General features: G+C 37.7%; 5 protein-coding genes across 12 annotated transcripts in view; 4 read left to right on the top strand and 1 right to left on the bottom strand.

Moving 5' to 3' along the window:
- The window catches only part of LOC127365057 (olfactory receptor 6N2-like), a 259,826-nt gene that overhangs the window by 131,977 nt on the left and 103,907 nt on the right, over positions 1–23,942 (bottom strand). For 2 of the 7 annotated variants that reach the window (XR_007885085.1, XM_051402780.1), the window contains exon 1: positions 19,170–19,373. The exons of the other annotated variants lie outside the window; for them this stretch is intronic. The gene's annotated coding sequence lies outside the window, so the exon portion shown is untranslated. Of the gene's footprint in view, positions 1–19,169; positions 19,374–23,942 lie in introns of those variants that run through there. 7 annotated transcript variants of the gene reach the window in all.
- The window catches only part of LOC127365055 (olfactory receptor 6F1-like), a 57,261-nt gene that overhangs the window by 25,122 nt on the left and 8,197 nt on the right, over positions 1–23,942 (top strand). Inside the window, exon 1 of one of the 2 annotated variants that reach the window (XM_051402774.1) lies at positions 18,149–19,092. The exons of the other annotated variant lie outside the window; for it this stretch is intronic. The gene's annotated coding sequence lies outside the window, so the exon portion shown is untranslated. Of the gene's footprint in view, positions 1–18,148; positions 19,093–23,942 lie in introns of those variants that run through there. 2 annotated transcript variants of the gene reach the window in all.
- LOC127365061 (olfactory receptor 6N2-like) lies at positions 462–10,363 on the top strand. Its single transcript, XM_051402792.1, has 2 exons — positions 462–2,131; positions 9,363–10,363. The coding sequence occupies exon 1, from the start codon at positions 653–655 to the stop codon at positions 1,628–1,630; it is 978 nt and encodes a 325-aa protein (XP_051258752.1). The 5' UTR covers positions 462–652; the 3' UTR covers positions 1,631–2,131; positions 9,363–10,363.
- Positions 4,095–6,563, top strand: LOC127365062 (olfactory receptor 6N2-like). The gene has a single exon (XM_051402793.1). The coding sequence runs from the start codon at positions 4,268–4,270 to the stop codon at positions 5,243–5,245; it is 978 nt and encodes a 325-aa protein (XP_051258753.1). The 5' UTR covers positions 4,095–4,267; the 3' UTR covers positions 5,246–6,563.
- LOC127365059 (olfactory receptor 6N2-like) lies at positions 7,402–8,867 on the top strand. The gene has a single exon (XM_051402790.1). The coding sequence runs from the start codon at positions 7,884–7,886 to the stop codon at positions 8,859–8,861; it is 978 nt and encodes a 325-aa protein (XP_051258750.1). The 5' UTR covers positions 7,402–7,883; the 3' UTR covers positions 8,862–8,867.

Raw genomic sequence — 23,942 nt, forward strand, 5'->3', positions numbered from 1 at the left:
GCTGAGTTACTAGGGTACGCCAAAAGGGCTAGTTTTTGAGAAAATTTGAACTAAAGTTTCCAGGAAGAGGCATAGATTAATGTTTGCCACAGTTTAAAGTGTAACCCAAAAGGTAAAATGCTTTAATAAGTTCTAACAGGGAAGGCAGGGATTCTTTGGCGATTCATGGCGATGCCATGATGGTCTTTCCCCAAGATTAACTGCACTCACAGCAAGTGATTGGAAGAGAGGTGCAACTAGTAGGTAAACTTAACGAGATACATTTCACAGTAAAAGTTCAGTTCAAGCAAACATAATGAACAAAGTCCCAGTGGTACCTACAGTTGAACAGTACTGTAAACATACAACAAAAGAAGTCAAACAATGCTGTGAGTTCTGGAAGTTCTTTACATATTAGAATATATTTGGTGGGAAGTTTAATTAGATCCTTGGAGGGTGAAGCAATCTAATAAAAACTTTCCACAGACTCTTATAGTTCATTTTTTTAGAGATGAGGTGCATTTCAAAGCCAGGTACCTTTGAATGAATAAGACGTTCCAGTACAGACTGAATGTTAGTATTTTTATGAAAGTGAGAGTTATTTTTAAGTTTCCATTGATGTATGCTGGTTATGTAATCTACTTGGTTTATAACTGAATCTTTATTTTATACAATGGATGATAAACTTAATGTAACATATATAACTCTTGATGGGCATGTGGAAGTGCACAAATACAGATATCTTTATTTTTTGGTTATGCTTACAGTATATATTCTAATAATCTGCTGTAGTTTCACCATTGTGGGCCTTATCTGGAGGCACAACAACCTCCATGAGCCTATGTACATTTTCATTGCAGCTTTGCTTCTGAATTCTGTTGTTTTCAGCACTGCTATGTACCCAAAGTTGTTAATTGACTTTTTATCCGAAAAACAGATGATATCATATTCAGCCTGTATCTTTCAATTTTTCCTAAGTTACTCCTTAAGGGGTTCAGAGTTCTTTCTGTTGGCAGCCATGGCCTATGACAGGTATGTGTCTATATGTAAACCTCTGCAATATCCAACTATCATGACAACAACTACAGTGAGAATTTTCCTGGCTTTAGCTTGGCTTGTGCCTGCTTGTCTGGTTGCAGTTCCAATAATACTGAGTGCTGATATGAAACTCTGTAAGTTCACTTTAAAAGAAATTTTATGTAACAATTCAATTTACAGTCTTCACTGCGTGACTTCGAAAGTACTATATAATTATGGTATTTTTGGTGTGCTAAGTCTTGGGCTTTTGCCTTTGCTCTTCATACTTTTCACATACACCAGGATATTTGTAATATGTTATCGAAGCTGTGGAAATGTCAGAAAAAAAGCTGCACAGACCTGTTTACCCCACCTGTTGGTTTTAATCAGCTTTTCCTGTTTGTGTTCATATGATATCATTATAGGTCGAGTGGGATCTGATTTTCCAAAAATAGTACGTTTAATAATGACTTTACAAGCACTTTTGTATCATCCTCTCTTCAATCCAATTATATATGGACTAAAAATGAAAGAAATCTCTAAACATCTGAAGAGGTTGTTCTGTCAAAGCAATGCAATCTTGTGTATTAAAAGTGATGTTAGAGTAATTGTGTTAATTAAAAGTTATAAGTAACATAAATCCCATTGAGATCATTTTCTCCCAAAGTTTCTCCCATTCTTCTTATATGTTAAGATTTTAGTTTTTTACCATATCTTCTGAAACAGGCCGGGCTGGATTTGAGACTGTTGTTAATGCAGGCATATGAAGCCCATTGACATCATTTAATTACTTTCTCAGTTATCCCTGAATAAGATCTCATTTTTTCTTTCTTACTTGTTGTTCTAACTTTTGTTTTAAATGTATTTACTAAGCTGAAGAGTGAGGTTATTATGTTCACTGTAATACGTGACATATGGGGGCGCCCGGATATCACACCTGATAGAACTGGGGCTACTTGTACCAACTCTGAGACCTTGTTGCAACAGCCAGGGTTTTAATCCGACCTGTTTCCCTTTGCTGCATGTCATCCCCTCTCTCTGTCACTCTTCAGCTGACACTATTGATTAAAGGCTGCAGCACTATAACATCACACAGTCACTGACAAGCACTTTCAATAAAAATTCAATAAAAAAGGTTTATTTTAAAAAAGAAAAGAATAGTCTATTAATGTATACTATTCATTCTAGAGAAAGTTTTGGCATTGCACCAGGTGTCTACCAGCTGTAGCTGTGTCTATCACAGATGCGACCATAGTTAGGCTGTCAGTTTACATGTGCATGTCAGTCAGTCAGTTGTGCTTCTGTGTATAAAGAAGTATTACAAAGGAGCATTGCTGATATTAGGGCTGTCACTTATCCCAAAAATCACCTTTAAAGTAATTTTGAATGACACACAACAGACACTAAAGGATAAGACATACTCTCTTACCACACCAATAGGCCGCATATCGGCACATCCTAGCCTATAGATCTTGCTATCATATCGGTGTTGGCATTTTTACAAGCCTCTGGTGAGCGGCCTGCTGAAGCTAAGTGTTCTCAATAGTAGCAGTCAGACGATGCCGGCTGCCTCACTTCGGTACCAAGCTAACGTTAGCAAGACAGTGTACAGATTTGTGGTTATTGTAGAGTTAGACAGCTGAAGTCGACAGAAGCTGCTCAGATGCTTTGGTGTCACCATCGTCTGCTCAGGATGGCTTCGCTCCATGCTTTCCTTGCTTGTATCTTCCATTTTCGTAGTAAACAACATGACATTACCAGCTTAGTTTACTGACAGGTCAACAGGGCATGCCATAGGTGATAGTTGAGTGCCCTCTGCAGGATCATAAGGCAGAGTACTTCAAACGGTCTGTTGTGCTTATAGATGCTACATTTGAAATCCAAACCTTTTAAAAATGAACCACAATTGAACACATTTTTAATTTAGAATAAAAAGCAGCATCCCTAACTAACATTTGTGTTATTTCTTTTGCTTACTGATAATATGGCAGTATTTGAGTGCATTAAGTGTTACAGTAAGAACTAGGCCAATGAGCCACTGTTGAAGTTTTCATTTTTGGATGTGAAACATATCTGCTTAATTAAAAGATGTTTATGTACTAAATAAATAAAGTTTCCATTTTTTATTTAAATAATTGACAAATGTTTTGTGCATTTTTTTTTGTTGTCCCTGCTGTACCAAACCATGACCCCAAAACCGAGGATTACTATATAATGAATTTGTGTGCCATTACACTGTCACTATCTACATGTTTGAGACACAGGAATCATCTAGAGAAGAAGTTGTGCATGCAACAAACATTTCGGGGATCTGAGACGAACTATAGATGTTGAATGAATGAATGAATTTGTTTGTGGCATAAGGTTGATAGGCAGTATATGGGTCTAGTAATATATCACAGTTATGTACTTAAAAATTCACTTAGAAAAGGATTTATCTGTAGAATATGAAAGGACCAGTTTATTTGGGGGGACAGATTATTGCCTTTATTCACAGGACAGACAGGAAAGCGGGTGAGAGAAAGTGGATGATGAGCGGTCAAAGGTCAAACTTGAACCCATGACCGTTGCAGCAAAGACCAAGCCTTGGTACATGGGGCACCACCTCTACAAGCTGAGTTACTAGGGTACGCCAAAAGGGCTAGTTTTTGAGAAAATTTGAACTAAAGTTTCCAGGAAGAGGCATAGATTAATGTTTGCCACAGTTTAAAGTGTAACCCAAAAGGTAAAATGCTTTAATAAGTTCTAACAGGGAAGGCAGGGATTCTTTGGCGATTCATGGCGATGCCATGATGGTCTTTCCCCAAGATTAACTGCACTCACAGCAAGTGATTGGAAGAGAGGTGCAACTAGTAGGTAAACTTAACGAGATACATTTCACAGTAAAAGTTCAGTTCAAGCAAACATAATGAACAAAGTCCCAGTGGTACCTACAGTTGAACAGTACTGTAAACATACAACAAAAGAAGTCAAACAATGCTGTGAGTTCTGGAAGTTCTTTACATATTAGAATATATTTGGTGGGAAGTTTAATTAGATCCTTGGAGGGTGAAGCAATCTAATAAAAACTTTCCACAGACTCTTATAGTTCATTTTTTTAGAGATGAGGTGCATTTCAAAGCCAGGTACCTTTGAATGAATAAGACGTTCCAGTACAGACTGAATGTTAGTATTTTTATGAAAGTGAGAGTTATTTTTAAGTTTCCATTGATGTATGCTGGTTATGTAATCTACTTGGTTTATAACTGAATCTTTATTTTATACAACATTAATGGATGATAAACTTAATGTAACATATATAACTCTTGATGGGCATGTAGAAGTGGGCAAATACAGATATCTTTATTTTTTGGTTATGCTTACAGTATATATTCTAATAATCTGCTGTAGTTTCACCATTGTGGGCCTTATCTGGAGGCACAACAACCTCCATGAGCCTATGTACATTTTCATTGCAGCTTTGCTTCTGAATTCTGTTGTTTTCAGCACTGCTATGTACCCAAAGTTGTTAATTGACTTTTTATCCGAAAAACAGATGATATCATATTCAGCCTGTCTCTTTCAATTATTCCTAAGTTACTCCTTAAGGGGTTCAGAGTTCTTTCTGTTGGCAGCCATGGCCTATGACAGGTATGTGTCTATATGTAAACCTCTGCAATATCCAACTATCATGACAACAACTACAGTGAGAATTTTCCTGGCTTTAGCTTGGCTTGTGCCTGCTTGTCTGGTTGCAGTTCCAATAATACTGAGTGCTGATATGAAACTCTGTAAGTTCACTTTAAAAGAAATTTTATGTAACAATTCAATTTACAGTCTTCACTGCGTGACTTCGAAAGTAATATATAATTATGGTATTTTTGGTGTGCTAAGTCTTGGGCTTTTGCCTTTGCTCTTCATACTTTTCACATACACCAGGATATTTGTAATATGTTATCGAAGCTGTGGAAATGTCAGAAAAAAAGCTGCACAGACCTGTTTACCCCACCTGTTGGTTTTAATCAGCTTTTCCTGTTTGTGTTCATATGATATCATTATAGGTCGAGTGGGATCTGATTTTCCAAAAATAGTACGTTTAATAATGACTTTACAAGCACTTTTGTATCATCCTCTCTTCAATCCAATTATATATGGACTAAAAATGAAAGAAATCTCTAAACATCTGAAGAGGTTGTTCTGTCAAAGCAATGCAATCTTGTGTATTAAAAGTGATGTTAGAGTAATTGTGTTAATTAAAAGTTATAAGTAACATAAATCCCATTGAGATCATTTTCTCCCAAAGTTTCTCCCATTCTTCTTATATGTTAAGATTTTAGTTTTTTACCATATCTTCTGAAACAGGCCGGGCTGGATTTGAGACTGTTGTTAATGCAGGCATATGAAGCCCATTGACATCATTTAATTACTTTCTCAGTTATCCCTGAATAAGATCTCATTTTTTCTTTCTTACTTGTTGTTCTAACTTTTGTTTTAAATGTATTTACTAAGCTGAAGAGTGAGGTTATTATGTTCACTGTAATACGTGACATATGGGGGCGCCCGGATATCACACCTGATAGAACTGGCGCTTCATGTACCAACTCTGAGACCTTGTTGCAACAGCCAGGGTTTTAATCCGACCTGTTTCCCTTTGCTGCATGTCATCCCCTCTCTCTGTCACTCTTCAGCTGACACTATTGATTAAAGGCTGCAGCACTATAACATCACACAGTCACTGACAAGTACTTTCAATAAAAAATCAATAAACAAAGTGTATTTAAAAAAAGAAAAGAATAGTCTATTAATGTATACTACTCATTCTAGAGAAAGTTTTGGCATTGCACCAGGTGTCTACCAGCTGTAGCTGTGTCTATCACAGATGCGACCATAGTTAGGCTGTCAGTTTACATGTGCATGTCAGTCAGTCAGTTGTGCTTCTGTGTATAAAGAAGTATTACAAAGGAGCATTGCTGATATTAGGGCTGTCACTTATCCCAAAAATCACCTTTAAAGTAATTTTGAATGACACACAACAGACACTAAAGGATAAGACATACTCTCTTACCACACCAATAGGCCGCATATCGGCACATCCTAGCCTATAGATCTTGCTATCATATCGGTGTTGGCATTTTTACAAGCCTCTGGTGAGCGGCCTGCTGAAGCTAAGTGTTCTCAATAGTAGCAGTCAGACGATGCCGGCTGCCTCACTTCGGTACCAAGCTAACGTTAGCAAGACAGTGTACAGATTTGTGGTTATTGTAGAGTTAGACAGCTGAAGTCGACAGAAGCTGCTCAGATGCTTTGGTGTCACCATCGTCTGCTCAGGATGGCTTCGCTCCATGCTTTCCTTGCTTGTATCTTCCATTTTCGTAGTAAACAACATGACATTACCAGCTTAGTTTACTGACAGGTCAACAGGGCATGCCATAGGTGATAGTTGAGTGCCCTCTGCAGGATCATAAGGCAGAGTACTTCAAACGGTCTGTTGTGCTTATAGATGCTACATTTGAAATCCAAACCTTTTAAAAATGAACCACAATTGAACACATTTTTAATTTAGAATAAAAAGCAGCATCCCTAACTAACATTTGTGTTATTTCTTTTGCTTACTGATAATATGGCAGTATTTGAGTGCATTAAGTGTTACAGTAAGAACTAGGCCAATGAGCCACTGTTGAAGTTTTCATTTTTGGATGTGAAACATATCTGCTTAATTAAAAGATGTTTATGTACTAAATAAATAAAGTTTCCATTTTTTATTTAAATAATTGACAAATGTTTTGTGCATTTTTTTTTGTTGTCCCTGCTGTACCAAACCATGACCCCAAAACCGAGGATTACTATATAATGAATTTGTGTGCCATTACACTGTCACTATCTACATGTTTGAGACACAGGAATCATCTAGAGAAGAAGTTGTGCATGCAACAAACATTTCGGGGATCTGAGACGAACTATAGATGTTGAATGAATGAATGAATTTGTTTGTGGCATAAGGTTGATAGGCAGTATATGGGTCTAGTAATATATCACAGTTATGTACTTAAAAATTCACTTAGAAAAGGATTTATCTGTAGAATATGAAAGGACCAGTTTATTTGGGGGGACAGATTATTGCCTTTATTCACAGGACAGACAGGAAAGCGGGTGAGAGAAAGTGGATGATGAGCGGTCAAAGGTCAAACTTGAACCCATGACCGTTGCAGCAAAGACCAAGCCTTGGTACATGGGGCACCACCTCTACAAGCTGAGTTACTAGGGTACGCCAAAAGGGCTAGTTTTTGAGAAAATTTGAACTAAAGTTTCCAGGAAGAGGCATAGATTAATGTTTGCCACAGTTTAAAGTGTAACCCAAAAGGTAAAATGCTTTAATAAGTTCTAACAGGGAAGGCAGGGATTCTTTGGCGATTCATGGCGATGCCATGATGGTCTTTCCCCAAGATTAACTGCACTCACAGCAAGTGATTGGAAGAGAGGTGCAACTAGTAGGTAAACTTAACGAGATACATTTCACAGTAAAAGTTCAGTTCAAGCAAACATAATGAACAAAGTCCCAGTGGTACCTACAGTTGAACAGTACTGTAAACATACAACAAAAGAAGTCAAACAATGCTGTGAGTTCTGGAAGTTCTTTACATATTAGAATATATTTGGTGGGAAGTTTAATTAGATCCTTGGAGGGTGAAGCAATCTAATAAAAACTTTCCACAGACTCTTATAGTTCATTTTTTTTAGAGATGAGGTGCATTTCAAAGCCAGGTACCTTTGAATGAATAAGACGTTCCAGTACAGACTGAATGTTAGTATTTTTATGAAAGTGAGAGTTATTTTTAAGTTTCCATTGATGTATGCTGGTTATGTAATCTACTTGGTTTATAACTGAATCTTTATTTTATACAACATTAATGGATGATAAACTTAATGTAACATATATAACTCTTGATGGGCATGTAGAAGTGGGCAAATACAGATATCTTTATTTTTTGGTTATGCTTACAGTATATATTCTAATAATCTGCTGTAGTTTCACCATTGTGGGCCTTATCTGGAGGCACAACAACCTCCATGAGCCTATGTACATTTTCATTGCAGCTTTGCTTCTGAATTCTGTTGTTTTCAGCACTGCTATGTACCCAAAGTTGTTAATTGACTTTTTATCCGAAAAACAGATGATATCATATTCAGCCTGTATCTTTCAATTTTTCCTAAGTTACTCCTTAAGGGGTTCAGAGTTCTTTCTGTTGGCAGCCATGGCCTATGACAGGTATGTGTCTATATGTAAACCTCTGCAATATCCAACTATCATGACAACAACTACAGTGAGAATTTTCCTGGCTTTAGCTTGGCTTGTGCCTGCTTGTCTGGTTGCAGTTCCAATAATACTGAGTGCTGATATGAAACTCTGTAAGTTCACTTTAAAAGAAATTGTATGTAACAATTCAATTTACAGTCTTCACTGCGTGACTTCGAAAGTACTATATAATTATGGTATTTTTGGTGTGCTAAGTCTTGGGCTTTTGCCTTTGCTCTTCATACTTTTCACATACACCAGGATATTTGTAATATGTTATCGAAGTTGTGGAAATGTCAGAAAAAAAGCTGCACAGACCTGTTTACCCCACCTGTTGGTTTTAATCAGCTTTTCCTGTTTGTGTTCATATGATATCATTATAGTTCGACTGGGATCCGATTTTCCAAAAATAGTACGTTTAATAATGACTTTACAAGCTGTTTTGTATCATCCTCTCTTCAATCCAATTATATATGGACTAAAAATGAAAGAAATCTCTAAACATCTGAAGAGGTTGTTCTGTCAAAGCAATGCAATCTTGTGTATTAAAAGTGATGTTAGAGTAATTGTGTTAATTAAAAGTTATAAGTAACATAAATCCCATTGAGATCATTTTCTCCCAAAGTTTCTCCCATTTTTCTTATATGTTAAGATTTTAGTTTTTTACCATATCTTCTGAAACAGGCCGGGCTGGATTTGAGACTGTTGTTAATGCAGGCATATGAAGCCCATTGACATCATTTAATTACTTTCTCAGTTATCCCTGAATAAGATCTCATTTTTTCTTTCTTACTTGTTGTTCTAACTTTTGTTTTAAATGTATTTACTAAGCTGAAGAGTGAGGTTATTATGTTCACTGTAATACGTGACATATGGGGGCGCCCGGATATCACACCTGATAGAACTGGGGCTACTTGTACCAACTCTGAGACCTTGTTGCAACAGCCAGGGTTTTAATCCGACCTGTTTCCCTTTGCTGCATGTCATCCCCTCTCTCTGTCACTCTTCAGCTGACACTATTGATTAAAGGCTGCAGCACTATAACATCACACAGTCACTGACAAGTACTTTCAATAAAAATTCAATAAAAAAGGTTTATTTTAAAAAAAGAAAAGAATAGTCTATTAATGTATACTATTCATTCTAGAGAAAGTTTTGGCATTGCACCAGGTGTCTACCAGCTGTAGCTGTGTCTATCACAGATGCGACCATAGTTAGGCTGTCAGTTTACATGTGCATGTCAGTCAGTCAGTTGTGCTTCTGTGTATAAAGAAGTATTACAAAGGAGCATTGCTGATATTAGGGCTGTCACTTATCCCAAAAATCACCTTTAAAGTAATTTTGAATGACACACAACAGACACTAAAGGATAAGACATACTCTCTTACCACACCAATAGGCCGCATATCGGCACATCCTAGCCTATAGATCTTGCTATCATATCGGTGTTGGCATTTTTACAAGCCTCTGGTGAGCGGCCTGCTGAAGCTAAGTGTTCTCAATAGTAGCAGTCAGACGATGCCGGCTGCCTCACTTCGGTACCAAGCTAACGTTAGCAAGACAGTGTACAGATTTGTGGTTATTGTAGAGTTAGACAGCTGAAGTCGACAGAAGCTGCTCAGATGCTTTGGTGTCACCATCGTCTGCTCAGGATGGCTTCGCTCCATGCTTTCCTTGCTTGTATCTTCCATTTTCGTAGTAAACAACATGACATTACCAGCTTAGTTTACTGACAGGTCAACAGGGCATGCCATAGGTGATAGTTGAGTGCCCTCTGCAGGATCATAAGGCAGAGTACTTCAAACGGTCTGTTGTGCTTATAGATGCTACATTTGAAATCCAAACCTTTTAAAAATGAACCACAATTGAACACATTTTTAATTTAGAATAAAAAGCAGCATCCCTAACTAACATTTGTGTTATTTCTTTTGCTTACTGATAATATGGCAGTATTTGAGTGCATTAAGTGTTACAGTAAGAACTAGGCCAATGAGCCACTGTTGAAGTTTTCATTTTTGGATGTGAAACATATCTGCTTAATTAAAAGATGTTTATGTACTAAATAAATAAAGTTTCCATTTTTTATTTAAATAATTGACAAATGTTTTGTGCATTTTTTTTTGTTGTCCCTGCTGTACCAAACCATGACCCCAAAACCGAGGATTACTATATAATGAATTTGTGTGCCATTACACTGTCACTATCTACATGTTTGAGACACAGGAATCATCGAGAGAAGAAGTTGCGCTGCCTCGGTTGATATGCAACAAACACTTCGGGGATCTGAGACTAACCATACATGTTGAATGAATGAATGAATTTGTTTGTGGCATAAGGTTGATAGGCAGTATATGGGTCTAGTAATATATCACAGTTATGTACTTAAAAATACACTTAGAAAAGGATTTATCTGTAGAATATGAAAGGACCAGTTTATTTGGGGGGACACATTATTGCCTTTATTCACAGGACAGACAGGAAAGCAGGTGAGAGAAAGTGGATGATGAGCGGTCAAAGGTCGGACTCGCACCTATGACTGTTGCAGCAAAGACCAAGCCTTGGTACAATGGTACATGGGGCACCACCTCTACAAGGTGAGTTACTAGTGTAGGGGTTACACTACTATTTAATTAGAAAGGTAATCAATCATTGAAGATTAATAAAACACTCGTAAATGGGGCACCACCTCCGTTGTTTAGCTACTGGAATAATCCGAAGGAAATTATTCCACAGATCTAATCAAATCAATTTCAAATCAATTTATTAAATTTCAAAATCTATATTCAATCTCATATTTCTGAAGTAGTGATTTCTTTTAGACGATTCATCGATTTCCCCGCATCAAATCAAACCTGCACCGACAAGGACATACCGTTATATATGTTTATTAACTAAACTAATGCAGAGTAAATAGTATGAAATAATAATGCAAACAAATGACAACAAGTAACAGAATATGTGGACAATATATGAATTATTACTATTAGGTGATTCAGGAATATTACGAGAGTACATTTTAGAACTACGAGGCCATAATCGAAAAATTCTCTTAAACTTAAAAGATGGGAATCAAAGCTTACAGACAGACACCAGCTCTTTTTCATGCGTGTGAATCAAGTCAGCCTACTTTGTTTGTAGATAGAACTTGGAAGGATTCCAGGTCCTTGGCTTTCCTCCTAGCTCAACTGCGGCTTTGCGTCACTGATCCAACAGGCCGAAGGAAGTTGCTTCTCGTCCCTGGTTCCAGTGGCAATCTCTCCAAAAGGCCCAGCGCGGCGTGTGCGCTAGTGAGCGTTGGGGGCAAGGTGGCTGGAGAATAATGTCTTTGTCCGGCTGGAAACGTTTGTACATCTTCTTGAGCAGTCAACAACTGCGACGTCCTTCTGGCTGATGATAAATGTCTTAGAGTGGTTGGTCTTCAGCTTTGATTGTAAACTCATTCAGCTTCTTGTTCAAAAATAACTGGAGGATGAAACACTGGCCTGGCGAATTCTCCCTCGTCACTAAGTCCAAGAATTAGATTAAATTCACTGTCTGTGAATCAGGCGACAATACTTGACGATGTCATGTCCAGGAAACTTTGTTAAGTTTATTTATTCTGTTTTGTCACGTGTCTATGTTGTCTTGTAATTTCCTGTTTTATTTTGGTTCTACTTCCTGTCTGTCTCTTGTCATCAGCTTTACTTTCTCCCTTTGTCTCTTTTCCTGCTCCTGGAATTACCTGTCTCCGCCCTGATTGTTTCCACCTGTGCCCTTACCGTGTGTGTGTGTGTATATATAGTCCGTGTCTCCCTTTGTCCTGTGCCAGTTCATCTTGTCCCATGCACCAGAGAACCAGCGCTTTATCGGTCATTTCCAATTGTCAGGTCTTGTTGTTTTGTTACTTTGTTTGCTCGTGATTTTCTGTTTGTTTTCTTAGTCTTAGCATTTCCTCGCAAGAGTGATTTTCTGTTTGTTGTTTTAGTCCTAGTATTACCTCGCAAGACCGTTTATTGTTTTGTTAATAAAACTTTATTTTGATACTTTTGTCTGAGTTGCGCAATTGGGTTCTAGTCCATAGTTCGGTCGTGACAGACGATAAGACTACAAAAATATAAAAGAAAAAATTTTGTGTCTTGAGCTTTCAAAATAAAAGTACTTAGGAAAGTACTTCAGCACAGCAATTTATAACTTGAAGAAAAATTCAACACGTGTCGCAAACGAAGTAAAATAAAGTACAGAAATTAAAAGTAAGAACGAGAATAAATAACGAGTGGATCCAACACTCTTAGAAGGAAGACAAGATCAGAAGAGTAAGAGAGGGAGTGACCGGAGTCTATCCCTTATATCTTTTATTTTGGAGGCGGAACTGGACGAGAGGAGCTGATCGCGCGCGTCACTTCCTCTGGTGATATTTTGATATTCGTAACTTTATCAACTTACTCCTATCGTGTTTTAAAGTTTCGAGATCATAATTCACCGTTCACAGAACCCACCATGACTTAATACATAGTTCACATGTTATAACATAACTGAAATTACTTAATGTAAAGGAAAAGTAGAACTGATTAAAATTAAATCATAATCATTAAACATGCATATAAAGCAGCACTGAGGGATTGTACATATTTCGTATAGTGCTAGCTTAATCCTTGTTATAACAATTATGTGTCAGGCATTTACTATTTGGAATACTACACAATTATGAAACGTTCATTTTGAAAGTCCTCTTACAACTATACCAGAATCTTACCAAAGGGTGGCACTGTGGCTCCATCAAACATTCAGACATTTTACACATGATTATGTAACTTAGTGCAATTTGAAGACAGAAACATTAGACAAACATTACATTTGCGACCTTCTCATACTGGATGGAAATCTGTTCATTTTGAGAATATGAAATTTTACAATAGTACTAAATAAGAACTAAATCTATTTCAGTCCAAATGCTGGACCTGCTATCTATATTGGAATGTCAGGGCTAGTACATGGACCTCTCATAAATCACCTTAAAGGAAAGGGGGAAAGGAGTAACAGGAGACCAGATGTGGATTTCAGAGTAGTTTCTCTCTGGACGTGAACCTGTCAGACTAAAAGAGATGTAAATACATTTCAGGGATATCCAACCCTGATTTACAATCAAAAAGGCACTTAATTATCACACACGATCCACTTTAGGTGTAGCTTGTCATTCTGATAAAACAAATTGACACCTAGAGATCCCATCTGAGAATCTGAAAAGAACCAGGCTCTCTGTGCAGGAGAATGTCGGCGCCACAGTCTCACCTCCCCTCCTGGGTCAAAAAGGTCAAAGGGAAAGAGGAGGCCTTGAAAACTCTCCTGGTGGAACATAATCAAAATAATATGATGATTGTTGAATTAAAGGAGTCATATTATGCCCCTTTTTCAGGTTCATAATTGTATTTTGTGGCTCTCCTACAATAGGTTTAGATGTTTTAATGTTCAAAAAACACATTATTTTTCTCATACTGCCTACAGCTGAGCACCTCTTTTCAGCCTCTGTCTGAATCGCTCGGTTTCAGCTCCTGTCTCTTTAAGACCCCCCTCCCGAAAAGCCCAGTCTGCTCTGATTGGTCGGCATTATGACGCGGCTCACGTGGATGACGCTCCGGCCCCTCACCTTCGTTGCCGGCAGGTAGCTCCTCAGTGCTACTGAGTTTAGCTTCATTTCTACCGTCAATAGTAATTCAATAACTGCTTCTATACCAAAAACTTCACCAGCGGACATGTTAGAGCGGGAGTCTGACCTGAAATCACGGAGAAATGAACAACATCAACAATCAGGATTACAGCTTTCTGTGATGTTTTCCTCAGGTAAATACTGATATATTAACTACATATACATACATATAATATATATATATTAACCTCTATCTATCACATAATGTTAGTGTTTTTACCTTAACTATGAGAACCAACACTGTGTTTTATGTCTTTCCAGGTACAGCAGTGAGCAGTGACCTACAGTCTACACAGCCCAGTGAAGTTAAACATATTATATATTACATAATATTAACAACATTAGTCAAGCAGTTGTTTCTAGTGAAGAAACAGCCAGTAAATGTACCAAAGTAATCAGAGTAATAGTATAATGATTACTGTAACCTCCCATCTGTTATATTCTTTATACACATTAGTTTACTGAGACCATGGAAACAGAAACCTGGAATACTTTATCCTGTACAACATGTCAACATGTGAACAACAACTGAAGGAATCACTCATCTAATGAAGCAACTTGTTCATGTGGTTTAAAAACTGCCAAGTAACCAACTGTTAACTGTACTGTATCCATATTTCATATTCTGATATTTTAACTTAAAAGTATTATTACCAAAGTTAACATTCAGATATTTGTGAAAGCTGCAATTATGTTTGAACCCCATTAAAAATACTGTATACTGAATATTCTATCATTTATATTATATACTGTATCTTTTATTTATCTTCCAATGTAATAAAGTTTGAATGTGAGACAGTAATGTATTGTGTTGCTTACAGTCATTTACTACAGGTTTAAGTTCCACTCTTTCATATTGATAGATGTTACACAAATCAGGTTTTCAACTCTTGTACATCCAGGAAATCTTCATAAAACCTTTGTGAAATAACATGTTATCTATATAAAACCACACTTATTACTGAATTTAAAACTGACCAAAACTCTTCTTAAAAGTAAAACACTTTATTTATATTTCATTCATATTCCAGTTACACATGTTGTAAGTAACAAAGCTAGAACTTTTATGTAAACTGTGCAGATCATGTTCTCCATCAAGGTTTATGGTTTCTAGTATATTGAAGTGTGAGCTGGTAATGGAGCTCTGCAGTCAGTGTTCATCTTCATCAGTCTTCCTTTGCATACCCAGACTGTCCTGATGCTGCAGCTGTCTCTGTCCTCTGATGGGTCCAGGAACACCTGAGCTTCATCAGGTCACCTGTAAAAGAAGGCAGATTCAGTGTTACTTGTAAGGCAGCACATAATATACAGTATAATATAATACAGTATAATATAATACAGTGTAATATAATACAGTATAATATAATACAGTATAATATAATACAGTGTAATATAATACAGTATAATATAATACAGTATAATATAATACAGTATAATATAATATATAGTATAATATAATATAGTACAACAGCTCATTGTGGCTCACAGTAGTCCTCGGTTATAATCTAAAATAATAAAGCAGTGTCTCTGGTGGTTCCTTGTTGCAGCTAACTGTAGTGATGTGTTGTTGAAACAGTCTGAGGTTACCAACACAATGTCTATCTAATGGCAGCAGATACACACACAGGACATTTACTGACTGTAACTGATGTTGGAACAAGTTCCCGGTGCAATAACAGACATTCAGCAGTGAGCCTCAGTGTTTATAATACAATAGGAGATTATATGAGTATAGGATGTTACACTGGACCTACACTTATATCCTCAGTAATAGCAGTACTTCAGTAACGCTAAATAAACAGATCAGAAAACTTTTATTTGTCGCGGTTTGACTCCACATAAAGCCTAGTGAGCAACCCCAGCTGCTGGGTGCTAATCAAAGTTACACAATATTACTAAACTAATAAATCCCTGCAGTTTGACTATTTCTCTCTCACTGGAGCTCTATTGTTAACTCTGGTACATTTACATACAGCAGCACACACACACACACACACACACACACACAGACAGACAGACAGACAGACACACACACACACACACACACACACAGACAGACAGACAGACAGACACACACACACACACACACACACACACACAGAGCGGAGCAGGACAATGGCTCCGGAATAACAAAGCTAGCGCTAGCTCAGCGAGCTAACAGCTGATGAGCAGCTACAGTTTGTTCACTCGGAGGTTTTCTGCTCTTTCTAACAGCGACACAAACATATTACTGACTGAGCACTTTAACTAAATACAGACCAACATAAAGACAATTACCCCCGACACAAAACCCACAACAGTAACAGAGTTACAGAGTTACAGAGTTACAGAGCCCCCCCCAGCACGAAGCTTGGTGATTCTCTGTATAAACTTATAATAAACTTTGTGTGAATCTCTATAAAAATATCAGCAGGGGAGAATATGGAGACGTCTGCACCAGCTGGTTAATACATTAACTTCACCTTATAAGTTTCATCTTCATCTTTTAACATTTAACAAACATTTCACAAACAATAACTACGTTAGCATCACTGAGGCTCCTGTAGCTAACAGCGGTTAGCATGTGCTAGCATTACACGAACAATGAAAAACAAAGTATAAATTCTTAAAAATCCTTCCAGTTATTTCCTCTGCTGTCTCTCCACAGACAGTTGGTACAATTCCCACAGTCTTCCCACATAATCCTTTCCTATCTGACCATTATTAAGTAACTTTTGAATTCATACTATTAGATTATAAGCCATTAGGCAAAACTTCCTACAGCAGATGTCTATCTGACAGTGCTGTAGCTAAATTTAAGGAGGAGATTCCTTCAGTGTTTAATTCAATGCCATGTCTGAATTTAACAGAGTCCTACAATAACTTCAGTCCCTCTGAAATTGATAATCTTGTCGATAGTGCTACAGGCTCGCTACGATCAACATTAGACTCTATCGCTCCTATAAAAAGGAAATTATTAAAACATAGGAGACTAGCACCTTGGTATAACCACCAAACCCGCCAGTTAAAGCAAATAGCTAGGAAATCTGAAAGGAAATGGCGCTCTTCCAAATTATCAGAATATCGCTCAAATTGGCAAGATAATCTTAAAACCTATAGAAAGGCCCTCCGTAATGCCAGAGGAGCCTATTACTCAGCACTAATAGAAGAAAATAAGAATAACCCTAGGTTCCTCTTCAGCACTGTAGCCAGGCTGACAGAGAGTCACAGCTCTATTGAGCCACATATCCCCATAACCTTAAGTAGCAATGACTTCATGAGCTTCTTCTATAATAAAATTATTACTATTAGAGAAAAAATTAATCACCAACTGCCATCAACGGTTATCAGTGGCTCTCCAAGTTCAGGGACTTCTGTCAGTGTAAACTTAGACATATATTTAGACTGTTTTTCTACTATCGATCTTCATCAGTTAACTTCAATCATTTCTTCATCGAAGCCATCAACCTGTCTATTAGACCCGATCCCAACTAGGCTGCTTAAAGAAGTTGTTCCCTTAATTGGCACTTCTTTACTGGATATGATTAATCTTTCTTTATTATCAGGATATGTACCACAGTCCTTTAAAGTAGCTGTAATTAAACCCCTTCTTAAAAAGCCCACTCTTGACCCAGGGGTTTTAGCCAACTATAGACCGATCTCTAACCTCCCCTTCCTCTCTAAGATTCTGGAGAAAGTAGTCGCCAAAGAGTTGTGTGACTTTCTACATAACAATAGTTTATTTGAGGATTTTCAGTCAGGATTTAGAGTTCATCATAGCACAGAGACAGCTCTGGTTAAAGTTAATAATGACCTTCTGACTGCTTCTGACAATGGACTTGTCTCTGTACTTGTATTATTAGATCTTAGTGCTGCATTTGACACCATTGACCATAATATTCTTTTACAGAGACTTGAGCATCAAATTGGCATTAAAGGAACCGCACTAAGCTGGTTTAAGTCATATTTGTCAGATCGCTCGCAGTTTGTACATGTTAACGATGAATCTTCAATAAATACTACAGTTAGTCATGGAGTTCCACAAGGTTCTGTACTTGGACCAATACTATTTACTTTATATATGCTCCCTTTAGGCAACATTATTAGGAATCACTCCATTAACTTTCACTGTTATGCAGATGATACGCAGTTATGTCTATAAATCAAGCCCAATGAAATTAATCAATTATCTAAATTACCAACATGTCTTCAGGACATAAAATCCTGGATGAGCTGCAATTTTCTGATGTTAAACTCAGAAAAAAACGAAATTCTTGTTCTTGGCCCCAAAAACCTTAGAGACTCACTGTCTAAAGATATAGTTACTCTAGATGGCATTAACTTGGCCTCTAGCACCACTGTCAGGAATCTTGGAGTTATCTTTGATCAGGATTTGTCATTTAACTCCCACATAAAGCAGACCTCCAGGACTGCCTTCTTTCATTTACGTAATATTACAAAAATTAGACACATACTATCACAGACAGATGCAGAAAAACTAATCCATGCATTTGTTACTTCAAGGCTGGATTACTGCAACTCTTTATTATCAGGTTGTCCCAATAAGTCCATTAAAACGCTCCAATTAATTCAGAACGCTGCAGCATGAGTACTGACAGGAACTAGAAAAAGAGATCACATCTCTCCTGTACTAGCTACTCTGCATTGGCTCCCTGTAAAATGTACAATAGAATTTAAAATCCTCCTCCTCACCTATAAAGCTCTTCATGGTCAGGCCCCTTCATATCTTAAAGAGCTCATAGTACCCTATTACTCCTCTAGAACACTACGTTCTCTGAATGCTGGGCTACTTGTGGTTCCTATAGTCTCTAAAAGTAGAACAGGAGCCAGAGCCTTCAGTTACCAAGCTCCTCTCCTGTGGAACCAGCTTCCAGTTGTGGTTCTGGAGGCAGACACCCTCACCACATTCAAGAGTAGGCTTAAGACATTCCTCTTTGATAAAGCTTATAGTTAGGGCTGGATCAGGTGAGTCCTGAACCATCCCTTAGTTATGCTGCTACAGGCCTAGACTATCGGGGGATTTCCCATGGTGCACTGAGCTCCTCCCTTCCTCTCTCTTTCTGCACTCATTCATGTCCCATTAATGCATGTTACTAACTTCACTTCTTCCCCGGAGTTCTTGTGCTTTCTCGTCTTGCAGGTTCTTGTCGATCCTGGTGGAGCCTCCTGCCATGGTCCTGCTAGATTGCCATTGCCAATACTGTTGTTGCTGTGCACCTGTCTGTCTGTCTCTCGCTCTCTCTCTCTCTGCCTCTCTCTCTCTCTCTCACCCCAACTGGTCGAGACAGACGACCACCCACCTAGAGCCGGAGGATCTGTCCTAGGTTTCTGCCTTTTAACAGGCAGTTTTTCCTTGCCCTTGTCGCCAAGGTCTTGCTCATGGTGGTACTGTTGGGTCTCTGTAATTAATGTTTTAAAGAGTTCGGTCTATTTGCTCTATTTGAAAAGTGCTCTATTTGAAAAGTGTCCTGAGATAACTTCTGTTATGAATTGGCGCTATACAAATAAAATTGAATTGAATTGAATTGAATTGAATATGTAAACCTCTGCAATATTCAACTATCATGACAGAAACTACAGTGAGTATTTTCCTGGCTTTAGCTTGGCTTGTGCCTGCTTGTCAGACTGCATTGCCATCAATACTGAGTGCTGATATGAAACTCTGTAATTTCACTCTAAAAGGAATTATTTGTAACAATTCAATTTACAGTCTCCACTGTGTGACTTCAAAAGCAATATCTATATTTGGTGTTTTTGCTATAATTGACGTTGGGCTTTTGCCTTTGCTCTTCATACTTTTTACATACACCAGGATACTTGTAATATCTTATCGAAGTTGTAGAAATGTCAGAAAGAAAGCTGCACAGACCTGTTTACCCCACCTGTTGGTTTTAATCAGCTTTTCCTGTTTGTGTTCATATGATATCATTATAGCCCGATTGGGATACGATTTTCCAAAAGCTGCACGTTTAGTTATGACTTTACAAACAGTTTTGTATCATCCTCTCTTCAATCCAATTATATATGGATTAAAAATGAAAGAAATCTCTAAACATCTGAAGAGGTTGTTTTGTCAAACCAAAGTGATCTAATGTATTAAAAGTGATGTTGCAGTAATTCAATTCAATTCAATTCAATTCAATTTTATTTGTATAGCGCCAATTCATAACAGAAGTTATCTCAGGACACTTTTCAAATAGAGCAGGTCTAGACTGAACTCTTTATAACATTAATTACAGAGACCCAACAGTACCACCATGAGCAAGCACTTGGCGACAAGGGCAAGGAAAAACTGCCTGTTAAAAGGCAGAAACCTAGGACAGATCCTCCGGCTCTAGCTGGGTGGTCGTCTGCCTCGACCAGTTGGGGTGAGAGAGACAGAGAGAGAGAGAGAGAGAGAGAGAGAGACAGACAGACAGACAGACAGACAGGTGCACAGTAACAACAGCATTGGCAATGGCAATCTAGCAGGACCATGGCAGGAGGCTCCACCAGGATCGATAAGAACCTGCGAGACGAGAAAGCACAAGAACTCCGGGGAAGAAGTGAAGTTAGTAACATGCATTAATGGGACATAAATGAGTGCAGAAAGAGAGAGGAAGGGAGGAGCTCAGTGCACCATGGGAAATCCTCCGATAGTCATAGTAATAGTAACATTAATGACACAAATGTAATTTATTTTGTAATAATAATGCAGAGATGTGAATGTTGTGAAGTTTGGGAGGTATTTAATGTTAGAATTAGTTTATTTTCTCTAAAAATCCTTCTTTTGTCAGTCATTGGCAGTCTAGTTGTCTTTAGAAGGAGATTGTCTTTTTGAAGGCCTCTCCCAAGGTTTCTCCCAGTTTTCTTATATGTTATGGTTTTAGGGGTTTTTATCTTCGTAGACAGGCCGGGTTGGGTTTGAGACTGTTGTTAACGCGGGCGTTTATGTATGTGAGTTCATCCTGAACAGTTCAGTAGAAGACGTTTGGTTAGGTATGCGAGTTCCTTGTAACTTACAGTACGATTGCTGTCAGGATAGTCTATTAATGGATACTACTCACATGCATGTAACAGAAATTCTAGACTACGAGCTGATAGACAGCAACTGGTGTTGGTTAAACTTAAGTTCATGTAGGGTTTCTGCTATCTGAATGGTAAACTCAAATGCTGCAGACATACAGGATACAGGATTTAAGCATATGGTCTCCTAGTGTACCTTTACATGTTCATGTTAGGCACTGTGCTGCTCTGTACAAATAAGTCAACAATAGTTGAATTGTTTAACAAATAAAATAATCCTTTATGAATCCTACAATGGGGACATTTGCAAGGATGAACGTAACCGTTTGGTTAGGGTTAGGCACAAAAACATTTGCTTCAGGTATGTTAATGAATTGTCTGTCTTTAGGTGGACGGATCCAAATCAAGTATTACCCTTCTTTCTTATTGACAATATGGCAGTATTTGAGCGCCACTGTTACAGAAAGAACTAGGCCAACAAGCTACTGTTGAAGTTTACATTTTTAAAAATAAATGACAGAAATGCTGTTATTTTACATTTCTCTGTCGTCCATGCTGTGCTGAAAAGATACCGAACCGTAATCTCAAAACCAGGTTGTACCAAACCGTGAGTTTGTGTACTGATACACTGCTACTGTCCATATGTTTGAGACACAGGAGTCATGGAGAGAGAGTAGGTTAACAACAAAAATTTTGATGATCTGAATCAACCCATAGACGTGGCACAGGGTTTAAAAATAGGCAGTGTATGAGTTTAATTTACTAGTTTAATATCACAGTTGTGTAGTGACCAGAACTTGCTTAGCATGGGACAAGGCCAGAAGAAGTGCCCTAAAGTGCCTTCTGCTGATTTTACATTTCAGCCAAATTTAACAGACACAAGGATAATAAAGAGTGTAGCTTTCTGTAAGTACTGTGTGGAAACCGGATAATAGTCTGTGAAAAGATTTAGGGGCCTGATTCGTAAGAGTATACGGTTCAATAGGAGCTGGAATTGACTCTAAATGTAATTTTTGCATGGGTTTAATCCCTAATCTGCAGGTGAGGGAAGGACTATGAGGATGGGAGTGTTTATTTGTCCTTTAGCTGTACAAAGGTGGCAAAAGTGTTGCTTAAATAAAGGTCTGATATAGCAGTAATGCCTTTATTTTTCCAAAATACTAAAGTACTGTCAGTAAGGTCCAGTTCAATTGCAAACTGTAGGCGCCGACTTCATCTGGATATGCCAAAACATCTAGAATTTGCAGCCCAATAATAGCGCCGGAAGTTAGACAGGCTGAGGTCTCCCCACCCCCCATGTCAAATCTGTTGCTTCTCTAAACGGCTTTAGGATATCCACCAACCCCCTTCAACAGATTCCACTCCCATGTTGTGAACCAGCCTTCTCCAAAACAGGACAGAGCCTTCACAGTGCAGAAATTCCCTTGCCTCAGTGTCGAGTTCCATCTCGTGTTGACTCATCTTTGAACATTGTGCTTGTGTGCAGAAGTGAGCTGAGTTTTGATAACATTGAAAGAGAAGGACTTATCACTTCAGTACAGTACTTTAATAGATGTGATTAGTTATATTCAACCAATGCTTAATCTATTTATCAATAATAATTATATTCACAAACCTTCTGATTTTGTAATTCCTCTATAGCAACATGCATATAAATGTATCATTTTTTTGTTTTTTACATAAAATCAATTAATGTTCCTTTCTCTTTGCACAATAGTAAATAAGCAAATAGTCCTAAAGTAAAATCTGGATGAAGCTTGTCAGGGGACTCCTGGCGTCATGTGATGTCACTTTTGGTTGTAAGTTTGTGAGGCAATTATACATCAAACAATTATACATCACACAAGTATACATCACACAGTTATACATTACACAGTTATACATCACACAGTTATACATTACACAGTTATACATCACACAATTATACATTACAGTTATACATCACACAGTTATACATCACACAATTATACATTACAATTATACATCACACAGTTATACATTACACAGTTATACATGCTTACTGTGAGCTGGAATTAACAGTTTGTTGTAACTTTGTTGTTTGTTTTAATAACCAAAATAAATGGGAGTGATCACTTCAGATTGTCAATTGATTGTTTTCATTATTGGCTGCAGCAATTAATCATTTTGTTCATACAACAACAACAACAAATGAAGTTCATGAAACAATTCTTTGTACTAAATATTATCACAATTTCTTGGACCAAACATGCAACTCTAATATGGCCAAGTCTTTAAACAGAGTCAACTCTTCTTGTACCTGCATTATGTAAAGGAAATAAAAAATTAAGAAACAACCATTAAAAAGTAATTTCATTTAATTTTTACGTTTTTAGAATATTCAGACAACAATAACCAGCTGGAAAGAAACCTAGTGATAACGCTCACAATGCATGGGGCAATTGTACTGCGTAAAAATGTCCATAATATCGCTGAACGTAGCTTTAATGTAGCTTAGCATATTGACTAGCTAATCATATATTCGTGTGTCATTAATGTAAGAGCTAGTTATTTCGTTCATTCAGGCAGAAGATTCCATAGTTTACCAACCTTCCCCTGACTTCCCCTGAGCAGCAATGTGGGACCAGGACCCAAGCTGAGTGCTTGATTGTCCCAGCTCTATCTCACTTTCATCTTCGTGGTGTAACACTTTCCCTACCTTACCACTGTAGAGTTACTGATCTGTACTTTGTCGTTCCTCATCGCGGAGACAACTATACCAAGAGACACTACAAAGCATGTCTCCCTTTCAGTCACTGATGGCTGATGGATGCGGTACTTTATGACTGATGATAAAACAACAATAATTCAAGTTGAGTCAGAATCAGGGTTTCAATGCGTCCTGGAAAGCCTGTAAAACCAGGATATTTAGAGACAGTCATGGAAACACCTGGAAATTGGATAAATTGACCAAATATCCTGGAAATGTTATATATTGTCCTGGAAAACTTTAATGTAGTTTAGCCC

Source organism: Dicentrarchus labrax, unplaced genomic scaffold, assembly GCF_905237075.1.
Source record: "Dicentrarchus labrax unplaced genomic scaffold, dlabrax2021, whole genome shotgun sequence".
Classification (NCBI taxonomy): domain Eukaryota; kingdom Metazoa; phylum Chordata; class Actinopteri; family Moronidae; genus Dicentrarchus; species Dicentrarchus labrax.